The 12705-nt window shown below is 41.8% G+C and overlaps 1 protein-coding gene across 2 annotated transcripts in view; it reads right to left on the bottom strand.

Moving 5' to 3' along the window:
- prex2 (phosphatidylinositol-3,4,5-trisphosphate-dependent Rac exchange factor 2) overlaps positions 1-12705 on the bottom strand; it is a 106588-nt gene that overhangs the window by 59561 nt on the left and 34322 nt on the right. For both annotated transcript variants that reach the window (XM_036521005.1, XM_036521006.1), the window contains 6 exons: positions 12482-12585; positions 8856-9005; positions 8036-8180; positions 2899-2999; positions 1907-2010; positions 1639-1688 (listed from right to left, as the gene is read on the bottom strand). In XM_036521005.1, the coding sequence (XP_036376898.1) occupies positions 1639-1688; positions 1907-2010; positions 2899-2999; positions 8036-8180; positions 8856-9005; positions 12482-12585 (654 nt within the window). The remainder of the gene's footprint in view (positions 1-1638; positions 1689-1906; positions 2011-2898; positions 3000-8035; positions 8181-8855; positions 9006-12481; positions 12586-12705) is intronic.

Consider the following 12705-nt stretch of genomic DNA (forward strand, 5'->3'; position numbering starts at 1 on the left):
GTTAACTGCGTCACACAACAGGGGTTTTTTTTTTCCTTCTTCTTTCCAGGAGCATTAGGCATGAGCTGTGTGATCCAGCGAAGCAGGAATTATAGGTTTTCTCATGGGGAAGGCGGGGGCGTTTGCCCCCTTCAAAGCCCCCCCCCCCCCCCCCCCTCCCCTTTCCTCCCCTGCCATCAGGAAATTCCACCCAATTAGACTGGAGTCGGCAGCTTCAATTAGCGGAATGTCATTCTTCAAGCCAGGGCCACATTGTACAGAGCCCATAGCACTGTAAGCTCCCAGTGAGAACTCTTTCACACAGACACACACACACACACACACACGCTCTGGTCCTGAATACACTGGGCACTAGGACTGCCTGAGCCTCACCAGCCTTTTACACATGGGCCTGTGTGCTGCAGCACACAAAGGCACATGAGCTGCAGGGAAACCTCCACTGATGGAGCCAGTCTAAACTGCAAGCCCCTGAGCAGACGCAACAGAACAGCAAAGTGTCAGTGGATTAAAAGGGATTCTCCCAAACTCAATCACATTGATGTTGAATGAGAGAATTGCCCCCAAGCTATTTTGCTGCGTGCCACAAACACGGCTGATCTTGAAAACCGCCTCCCTCCCCTGACGTAACCCATTTACACTGACAATGGAATTGTTAGAAACAGGCTGAAAGCAACACACTTGACTGAAGCACGCAGTTAAACCACTCTCACAAGAAAACATGCACTCCATAAACACTGTTTACATTTTGTTCAACAGGAGGACTTGAATTTACTGTGGCCAAACTTGTTGCCAAAGTTCCTGGTTGCACCTGTTTCACATTTCCATTTTGGACGCATTTTCTGCCATACTGCATACTTCCGAGGCCAAGCTGTTTATCTGGAATTCATCAGCTTTTTCAGCCCTCCACAAACCTAAGTGGCACGTATGGAGCCAAATGCAGGGGAAAAAATGGCTTTATTGGCTTCTGCGCCTGCGTCCTGCCTTACGAGCCCAGTCTGCTGAAGCCCGGGATCCTGGTGTCCCTGAGCAAATCTTGCGGTAGCTGCGAGCACTTGTCCATGCCCCAGGCGAACACGGCGCTCTCAGCGGTCTAGCAAAGGACACCGCCAAGGCGCTGCCATCTGCATCTGCTCGCTGTGAAATGAGGCTTCAGACCCTCACGAGCTCGTCTCCTCGCACTCTTTTGGCCCATTTAGAGTGCCCCGCGCTAAAGCCTCCATGCTGACAGGAAGCCCTACACTGCGCCTCTGTTGACTGGAGATTGCACCAAGGTCCTTTATCTGCCAACATCACATGGTCTGGCCTCCACAAGAAGTCCCAGAGCGGCCGTCTGCGAAGCTCCATGAGCCGAACGCCGAGGCGTGAGAGTCAAGTTCCAGGCAAGCAGGGCCCCCGTCCTCCCTCCATTTGACATAAACCAGTGTTCATATTCTCTTCGCAAATCTCGCCAATTAGAAAGGCAGCAATTTCACGGCTTAGTCTCTCCCCCCCACCCCCCACCCCATTTCACATTTCAATCAGACTGTTGGCCCTATTTATAGAAGTAAGGAACTGGAACGAAAACAACATGACCACACCTGCTATGAAAGATGAGAGGAGAGACACATTTAATGAGGCAGAAATGGAAATTCTCCCTACCTGATCACTGGCGTGAATAAACTATGAAGCCGACAGAAGAGCCTGACACCCTAGAGGGGAGATAATATAAATCAAAATGCAGACTCGATGTTCCTGTCCGAAATTCAAAGGTGGATCTATGCATTTTTCAAGGTTCATACTTTAGTAAAGGTACGGCACCAAGAGTGCACCGTCTAAGATTCTAATTAATCTTCCTGAATTTAAAAAAAAAAAAAACAATCTGAAAATCAATCCAGCTAGCCTCCTAGCAATGACCCAGGCTGGTTACCTTGGAGATGACATCCTGCATGTCACTTCTAGGGTGGTAGGTGCCGTCATCGTAACGGAACCTGTACAGCACCGGCTCCGGCTTGAACTGGTGCTTGTCTGTGACTGAAACGCAGAAAACAATGAGTCCCTCGTGTTGTACATGGTATTTATACAGATACAAAGAGCATATCATATATTTGGTGGGAAAAAAAAGACTGGAAATCCTTTGTGAAACATCAGGGATTAAGGAACGTCACGGGAATTTCAAAGCCTGGCTGGCTGGAACACAGCTCTCACAGTCAGACAAACCCTACAGTTGTTGATTAGAAAGCAGTGGTTGGAGATAATACCGCCATTCTACAATTCTCTCTAGACAAGGGGCTTTGAAGACCCTTTATAGAAACCAGTTGGTTCAGCATCATGTAGCTCCGCATGCAACTTACATTAAAGTTCTAATGAAAAGTAATCCTTAACTTTCTTTTTTTCACCCAGTGAATTCATCCTTCTCAGTGAGCACTCACTAAAGCTGAAAGTTATTTCTCTCAGATAGGGAGCTCTGGGGCTAAAACTCATTTCTCTAAGTTAGGAAGCAATAAAGCAGAATGTAATTTTATACACAGCTTGGCTAGGGTCCAGTTTCTTCTTGAGGAAAAAAAAGATATACAGTGTGAATCATTTACGCAGAATCCCATCCAAGTTACCAAACAAATGACACAATAATAATCCAAGGCCTAGCACAGCATAATATAAACAATATCAAGTCAAATGCTGTTAGAGAAACAGGACAATTTGTCATTCAGTATGCATACAGTACAGTAAATTTTCACAGCAATACAAAACACTGGCATCTGTTTTTCTTAGCTCCAAGCATTATGAGTAACCTTCAGATTAAATGCCTGTTCAGAAATCATTGGCAGAGCTGTTAATTGCCACCATTTCTCACACATTGCCACAAGCAGACAGCGCATGCTTCAGGGGAAGGGGCAAGAGGAAGATGGGGAGGGAGCTAACCATGGTGGATAATGCCATTCTCCAGCAGAGCCTGGCCCAGGTGAACCCCTTCTTCTGGGTTGTCGGTTTCCCCAATCTCCATGAGCCAGGATACAAACTCACTGTGGGAGCAAGCAACAGAGCACATCATTCAATAGCACCTCCATGCATCCAGTACAGCTATACTTATTCCACAGTTTAACCATCTATTTCATTTTTCCAGGGACTCGACCACCTCCAAGGCTTTTTGTTGTATTCCAACAGAGAATGGCTGACTGTAGAACAGGCCAACATCAGTTGTTGAGTGTAGTGAAATACACATGCATTAAACAACAAACCTATCTCACGCCAGGGTAAACAACAGGTAATGGCTGACCACCTAATTTCCTTACCATCGTATAAAAAAGGTTTTCACAGCAAGAGCATTACAGTGACGTTTTTAACAACAAGCTTGTTAAAACCTATTCACTTTATCGAGGACGTGGAAAGACTTTCCCAAGGAACAGATGTGCAATCCATGTGAGAAAAAAAATGTGCAGTCTCAGATGAGGGATCAATTTACAAAGCATTTAGACTGTAGTTACTAATTGCAAAAATGTACTAAGGCTTCACCACTGCATTTTGGAGTCCATTATTTGTAACAAAGCGGGGGAAAAACAGCAAATGTACAATACATGTAATATTCACGATTCCATCTTTCTCCAAACCCCACTTGAGTAAACAGTACAACCCTTGGAGCTACCAAGCAGTGAGACAGAATTCTAATTTCATCAACAGCCTGACCCCATCTACCCTCCCCAAAAACAAAACAAACACAACACCACTCCATTCGGGCAACTCTGTGGCCTTCCAAGAGCTGACGGACCCCGATGTGGTCATGGAGCAAGCGTGTGAAAGGGCTCCCGGGGGGAACTGGGCCCGTTCAGCAGCAGCGGCAGAATATAGCATTTCCCTACTCTCCATGCCTAACAAAGAGCTTCCCCACCATCCCCTCAGCCCTCACAAATCCTTCTTGTCTTCACTGTCTGGGGCTGGAGCTGAGGGTCTAGGTGGAACGCACAGAGTGATGTAGATATATCAGCCTTTACCCCCACAACATCACAGGGATAAAAAACACAGAGAATGTTTTAAATGCAAAGCTCTCATGACCCTTTGACAAATGGAGGTCAGTTATGCAATAAAAAACTAACATGAAACACATTCAAGCTGTTCCTTGCCATAAGCTATAAACAAAACTGTCCTATGTTAGACTACTGTCTTCGCAGCTTCTGTTTTATTGCCATTCAGTCTGCATCCACTCTTCACATGAGGGGCTACAACACTACATTCTCCTCTTGGTGACGAAACATCAGATTTCATAACGTGACACAGGCAACATCTTTCATTTCTCTGCAAACATTTCTGCAGGCTGTCAATCAGTTCAAGGACAATACTCATTTAAAACACCATCCCTAAACATTAGCCGAGTCAGGAACAAACAAAAGACACATCCCCCTTGAGCCAACCCATGAAGCATTTCTAAAACAATACCATGTCGAAATATTGAGGGAAACCTGTTCTGTTCTCACAACATGTTTTACGCAGGAAATAGGGCTACGGTGGATCCTTGAAAAAACATTGTAACAATGTTTGAGGGTTCTGAAACACAAAGTGCTTATTGTGGGCGATCGCTTAGGGAGTTATGCCTTTAGAAGGCCATCTTTTGCCATGAAAACGTGTAGATCGTTTCCAAATGTTGTTAAAAATTTCCCATAGTGTTAAACTCAATTTACACAAAAAATAATAATAAATACATAAACAGGTGGTTCAGTTTTTCAAGAGCATCCAGCAATTTGTGAAATCTAGACCCTTCTACAAATGTGTCACAGCTGGAAACCAATCATTCAAATGGATTTTTTAAGAATTCATTGAAATGATAGATCAAGTATAATTATTTAAGCTTCACAGTAAGTTGCAAGAGGTCTTAAGTGTAAATAGAATCAGCTTTGAAACATCAGGCCACTAATAACAGACTCCAAGTTAAAAGAACTTCAGTAATAAAGACTAGAATAGTACTATACTTCAAAGGTTTGCAGGCTAAAGGAAAGCATTAAAAATGTCCCCACCACATAATCTGACGAACAAAGGACTTTTAGCCAAAGACTGTTTTTCATCAGGGAGACTATCTTGGGTATCTTGGGTAGCTCTAAGCATCAATTAAAAGAGAAATATATTCATGGAAGTTGTGTCTTGTCTATCTACCGGAGTGTTGACAAACTACAAGAACAATTAGTTGCTGAGGGGTAGATATTTTCATGGGATTTTAAAGTTATATTGCCCACTACCATATGGCCATTTCAGACAGACTTGGACACACTCATAATCATTATCTGCCCCCGCCCCTAGTCTTTTTAGCTGACAGATTCATTCTTTTTCCAGACCACTTTGGATTTTGTATTGTCTAGAAAGACCAAAAGAGAAAGTGGTTTCCCATTCTCAATTCCCTGTACAATCAAACCTAGCCACAACTATGCAGAGCTACGATAGGGCCTCTTTTTATGAAGGCTATTACAACAACTCTCATGGTGACGTGACAACATGAACAATTATTGTGGTCCTCTAGGCTGCATCTTGTCAACCAAACCGAAAAATGAAACCCTTTGGAGATCATGTCACTTACTGTTCAGTCTGCCCCTCGTTCAGATTTTTGGGGTCTGACAGCATCGCTGCATATTTAATCTCTATCTGAATGCAGTCCCATCGCATCTCTTCTAAAACCAGACAAAATTGGCTGTCACACATGAAAAGAGGCAACATGAATTTCAACAAGGCAACGCAAACACTGCCCAATCTCCATTTTATTACGGCCAGACTACAAAAAATTGCCGAGGACAGGTTGAAGTTTACTCTTCCAACACAACTTGTCATACCATAATACGATATCGAGCAGGCGATATCAAGTGGCGTTTAAATGAGAAGGTGGAGAGCGTCCTTGGGATCCGACCTGGTAGTGAGTGAAGTGCTGTTACAAACAGGGAGTGAGTCTCACTAGCCTCTCACATTCAAGACCCAGAGACAGAATTTGGACTGATCGAGGTAGGCAATGAACACACCTCACACCTATCTCTCTCTGGAATGATTTATCAACCATGATTTGATAGCAAAAATGGCACGTATGGAGCCAAATAGCGTTTCAAATAGGACAGCCTTTACTATGAGTGGAAGTAAAGCAAGAGGATCACAATATCCCTTTACAAGATGTTTAAACAGAAGTGCCAAATCAAAACTCTTTCCTCGGGTATCATCTTGTGTGTGGTTTACGACACAAGGGCTAACTTTTGTTCATTCCCTTTGTACCTTTTAGTTGCATTTGCGATGATTAACTCTGAGAGAATCCAAACATTCAATGACAGGAATTTAACTGTACATCGAGAATCAAACTGACTAAAGAGAATCTTACATTCACTTATTCATTGTCAGTAAAAGAGAAGTTTTATAAATAACAGTTCCCTTCAACTCATAGAAAGAGGCTGAAAATAGGAACATGAGTAAAATTAGATACAACCGATGTTATAAGGTATAAACCACTTTGGAGCCACCACTTCTAGAGCCACGCGCTTATGTGAAAAGAAAGCCCAACTTAGGTTGTAACGAGGCCTGAGGCACAGCCAAGGGCTGCTAACAAGGACTAATATTTATTTACATATAACTGCAAACTCTAAAGTGATTTTTACCACCAATACCACACTTACACATTACAGCGGACAGTAAAGTTCAAATTTTACTCTTTACAACTATTATCAAGTGAAGATGATCATTTTTTAATATGCAACCATATCATTCTATCTGCCACTTTATGTATATCTTCAAAACTTGGCCTGACTAGATTAGCCAACTAGCTAGCTAAAAATAGCAACTAATGGCTCACATCCTATGAATACTAGCCAGTTTTACAAAATTTACTGAAGCTACCATTCACTAACTGTGATGTAGGTACCTGCTACATACCCAAAATAACAACTGATATCATTAAAACACCTAGCTAGCTAACAGTTAGCTTGTGATAACTTAGTTAACTTACTGCAAAGACATGAAAGCTAGTTAACTAGCTTTCATGTCTTTTTTCCATCAGAGTGAAAGAAGGAGGAGATGGCCCAGTGCAGGGGTGCATAGTTCTTTTTCTCATAGATGGAGAAGAAGCACACCAAAGACAAAACCTAAACTTAGCTACAGCTGATATAGCTAGCAACATAGCATGCATATTTACTTGTGATTAAGTTGGGAGAGTTACACTTCACACCAAAAACATACTCGCAACCGCTTTCTTATCCAAGTATGTTTGCTCACAGTTTGACACTGCCATAAAGATCAGCTCCAATGGAAGGCAGGTGAAAATTCAGTTGCTTGTGTAGTTACCTTTACAGCTTCACAAAAGAAAGCTTAAAATATTTCAATGCTCTGGCACAGTGGACAGTGGAAGCGAGGTGTCACCAGGGCATATTTTTATGATTTATGGCAGTGTTCAATGAAGGCTGCACTCCCAGATATTTACCTGATAATCCTTTATCTAGATTCATGAATAAATCCTTCTGAATTTCATTTCTCTGGCAATGGTAAAGATACAGAAAATGGCAGATACACATAATCCACATCATCCTCTATGTGCATGAAGAAAGGGATTTCTTCTCTAAAACAAACCTCTTTACAGATGAATGGAAATGGGATGGCAAAATTTATCTTGACTTAAAACAAGTGTTAGCTGTTATAAATATCACAGTGTGCAAAACTATTTGTGTGAGGATATGTGCATACCTACTTTTAATAGACAAGCAAGGTATTTCACTCAAGAGCGAAATCTCTTCAAAATTTCTGCCATTTCACAGAAAAAGGAGCCCTGTATTTCTGCTGCACTGTCCTAATTTAAACACACCTCCAATTAAATCAGTAAAAGCTACCAAAATAAAAATCACCCCAACACCCATACGTAAAAAGATATCACGAAGTACTGTAAACATGGCCAAGGAATGCAATGCCCCTTAACTGTAATTCCCATGTTTTTTGTTTCAGGAAACAAATCACTGACAGCCTCCTTGCCCTACAGTGGCAGCAAGCAATACACATCTGGTTAAAGGAAAAAGGGTAAAGGGTCAAGGGTCAAATGTCCTTCGCAGCCACCTACCTTCCAAGGAAGCACTTGGGAAACGTGGTGAGCTTGCGCTTCCTGTCCTTGATGAGGTGTCCCTGCTGACTCATCAGGTTGTACAGCTTCTCCCCTTTCTCTGACACCATGACCCAGGTGTCCTGCTCCATCCCCAACCTCAGGGCTGGGAGGCACAAGCGACACACAGGCACAGTCAAGAGGGGAAATCTGTAGGTGCGATATTACTGTCTGAAGCAGCGTTTTCAGAGCTTGCCCAGATGCTAGCTTTCTCGACTGAAGCATGTCTGCGTGAAAAGCAACGGTTTTTATTCCAGTGTTTTTTTTTTTTTTACTACCACCAGTATAGGAAGGCAAACACAGCACACCTGTGCTGATTATTTATTCATTAGAGGTAAGGCCCAAAAGACATTGCTCAAAACGCCTGTATACATATGGAAGTCTCCATACCTTTGTTCCTCCCAAAAAGGAGGCAAGAGGGTTAGTATACACACCAAAACTTTTTGAATCTGAAAATGCCACATTTAACAAAGAGCTGTTAAAGGCATTTTGCATTTAAACAACTCAATGAAAGCACAGCAACATGCTGAAATTGCGTTAATGTAAAGTAGTACAACTTGACAGCAAGGTGTCTAGCAGGAGGTCTGTATAGTCTATCTTGGACAGTATGTTTGGAAATAACAGAGATTAAGAGCTCCAAGGATAATAACCTGACGCCCACAAGATAATTACCCATAACAACTCACCTTTAGATTAATTGCTTGTGACACGGCTAATGAGAATGGGTTTGAAGCGGGTGTGCCATGCCCCGCCCACAGATGGTACAGCGTTCACTACTCACTTTTCCTCCTCTCCCGCTCCTTCAGGATCGCTTCCAGCCACTCCTGCTTTTCCTCCGGGGTCTTCGCCATGCACACGAACCACTTGTTCTTCGCCGTGTTGTGTATCTTCCAGCCGTTATTCACAATGTTGCCACTGCTGTGGTAGTCAGCTGTGACAAAAAAAATAAGATGGATTCAGCGCTTTTATACCATGAGCGTTTATTTATTTATTTTTTTTTTTTCCTCAGCAATCTGCACACCAGGCTTTTCTGTTGTTCTGTTTCGCTCGGTTTTTAATGTGGCACCATTGTTGAGTTTTCTTGCCTTTGATTTTGCTGCCTCTGCAATATGAATAATTTTAGATTGTTTATCAAAGCAGTTTGGACAACGCAGTGTATGCACTTTGCTGTAAACCAAACAGCGTGAAAAGAACACACGAGAGTTTAGAACAAATGAGCACCACCACATGAAAAAGTCACGAAACGTGAGTCTCTTCGAGGAAACGCATGAGGGGAAGAGAACCCTGTTGATTGCCGTAATTACAAGGCAGCGATGAACGAACATGGGAGAGAACTGGCCTTAAATAAATACGGAGTGACACAACAGAGGTGCATTGCAGCAATGTGGACTGAAGTGTTGAAAAAATTAAATGCGTCTCTCAGACTAAATGTCGGCCAGAACCCGCAACAATGCCCCAAGCCGTTCCAGATCAGCTTGAGACAAACTTGGTTTGGAGAATTTTTCGTTGCACACTATAATTTGGTCTAACCATTTCCTTCATTTCGGAATGCTACAAATTTAGGTAGATGCAAAGCTTGGTGATTATTTGTCAAGAGGCCTTTTAGCACGCAAGCAATTCGGTACTGCGCATTTGAGCTCTGTCCAGCTTCCCTCAGGGCAGCTACATGCCGTCTTCACTGCCTGATAAGCTGCATCTGAGGAGGTGAGAGAGTATTTCCACATGAGTCCTCCCTCCAGGCGCTGCAGAGGTGAGCTTGAACTTGCAGACGTTGGCCAGGCAGTGCCCACTGCACTTGACTGCTCTCTCCGTGGGTTGTATTGAACATTTCATTGATTATTATCGTGATTCTGCTGTTCTTCAGCACACAGAGCCAGTAGATAACTGGACTAATAAACAAGCATCTATTGACCCCATTTTTCCACTGCGATCAGAGAAAACACTTCCAGTGCTTTTTTCTAAATCTATTCAGCTGCACACACCGGTTCACAATGTTGGCTTCCCTCATTTCACACCAAAAAGAAACCATAGCTACAATAAAAGACAGGAGATGCAAAATTCAGCCAATGTTATTGGATCAGATATATGGCAGAATTAATTATAAAAAGAATGGGGAATGGATGGCAATGGTAATAGTGAAACAAAAGTAGACATTTCAATTAAAACATCCTGCAGGGGTACCCAACATATGATAAACAACTACATTCTACAGTATTACTACAACAAGCATATTAACTGTACTGTATCTTATATTGTGTTGTACAGTTAGTGACAAATTTTCTGTATATCAACGTGTGCGTGCGCATGTGTGTGTGTGTGTGTGTGTGTGTGTGTGTGTGTGTGTGTATGTGCGTGTGTGCGTGCGCACGCACAATTAAGTCGATACCCACAAATGCAAAGATTTCTCTCAATCAGTCTTTGATTCCTCCTGGCACTTTGGGGCATAGTTGGTATGCAAAATGCTGGAACACAGTCTTTGAAAAACAAATTAAGCCCATAACACATAATAAACTCATGAATAAGCAACATGAGTTTCCTGACCTTCTGCCATTCTATGACTTTATTCAATTGGGATTAAAAATGAAATGTTTTTCTTCTACATTTCTGACTGAATGCTCATTCTTCATGCATTTTAACTGCAGAACACCCACATGTCACCAAAGAGAAGCAAGGACTGTTTTACGTTCCATAGGCTGACAGATGTAAGTCTCAAGAAGAGTGATATTAAGGCTTCTGGGGAGAAAATTATTACTTCTACAAATATAACTGATAATCAGTGCTTCCCTGATCCAAGACACACTGTGCCCAGAGTTCTCCACACTGATGTCTTTTCATTATGTACAGAGTATGACATTTTTGTGCAACTCTCAGGAGCAACTACAGTAGAATGCACTCCCTGTCCTGTAAATGACCAAAGAATGTAAGAAACACTTCATAAACAAGGGGACAGACTCTCCTAGGCCAAGTCTTTCTCATAAAATGTAAAACGGAAACAGTGCACAATGTATTCCCGTTACAATGACACCAAACCAGGTTAAAACTTCAAAACCAAATGTGAGAATTCATTTACAGTAAATATGTCAACATTTACTGTAAATGTCCAGTAATAATCCAAATGGCCACCAAGCCCTCTATCTATGGTGTTGTATTTTCACAGCTTTGACTGGTTTTACCATCTGTCTCCCTTACCACGCTGCTCAGATCTGAAGGGCTTTCAGGCTTTATGAAACAAGCTGCTGGTATCGTCTTGCAACACCTCTTTCTGTGTACTTGTTCCATGTAGGAGGCTCCAATTATATTTAACACCAGTGAAACAAAAATAGATCTGTTTTAATGAATTCTACCGAATGAGAATTCTAATGTTATAGTAATTATCATTTCTCCAGAGGTTCCATATACCTGTGTCATTTAGGCCAAGAGGTATCAAATAATTGAACTTAATGGTAATGGTAAATTACTTTGATAAAGCTGCTTTTCATTCGTGAATAAAAAAAAATAATAAGGCCTTTCATGAACTTATTTTTGTGTTTCATGACCAATACATCCAATACAATAAGATCCATGACTATGAATTCGATGTGTTGGTAAGAAAAACAGAAAATATTTTGAAGACTATAAATGTAAATGGTAAAAGTTTATCCTTCTATCTGTGACAGCAACCAGGTCTGTGTCCACACCAATGACACTTTCAGGACACTGTCAAAGCTTTATGATGATCTGTGCCAAGCAAACACGTACCATTTTCAGTCTTTGGTTTGACTCATACTGAACCGACAACCTTGAAACTATTTCAAGGAAGGGAAAAACTGCAGCTAATTATGGTTTCATTAAGTGACCCTGCTGCAGAGCTCCTCCATCTTAAATTCTCAGCAATTACACTCAAATTCATTCAATTCAATTCAGTATGTGAGTATATTTGTATACATTTCATTAATTCATAAATTAATTAAATGTATAAAAATATATTCACAGCTAACAGAAAAATCTTAAACTCTAAATAATTTTTTTAAATATAAAAAACAGTTCCCATCTGGTTATGCAAGACTAACAGTCGTGATCTTTAACAGTCATATGCATAAATTTACAATAAAAACCTCAATCCACCGTAAAAATCAACAAGGCAATTGGGTGACAATTTATGCACAGTTATGACACAGCTCTCTGTTTGAATTTAAGACTATAACATTTATTCTAGACACAGTGAAAGATACCCCGATGAAACTGCTAGAGTGACTGCTCTCCAGCCCCACTGCTTCTTTCTGAAAACAATGGCGCAGCCCATCCATATGTCGCCCTAGCTCGGTTTTTTTTTAATCTTCAGCCGAGGAGCGTCAAGGATGTGGCAAGCTGCCAGCATGCAGGTCTAAGGTTCTCTCACACGCCTCCGATAAAAGCAAGGACATTTACCTGTACCATCATCCACGTTCTCCACCTCCATGACCTCCGTGTTGATCCGCCCGCGAAACAAGTACCGGGGACCCTCTGTGGCAGCTTTGCTGTTTTTTAAACGCCTGCAGTTGGAGGGAAAAAATCTTTTTTGTAGTTATGTTTCTTTTATTTAATTTTGTTTTGGGGGGGACAGTCGTGGGGGTGTTGATCAGTAGCTTGAGTAAAGTTTTACTGTATAAATA

The sequence above is a fragment of the Megalops cyprinoides genome, chromosome 2 (assembly GCF_013368585.1).
Source record: "Megalops cyprinoides isolate fMegCyp1 chromosome 2, fMegCyp1.pri, whole genome shotgun sequence".
Taxonomy (NCBI): domain Eukaryota; kingdom Metazoa; phylum Chordata; class Actinopteri; order Elopiformes; family Megalopidae; genus Megalops; species Megalops cyprinoides.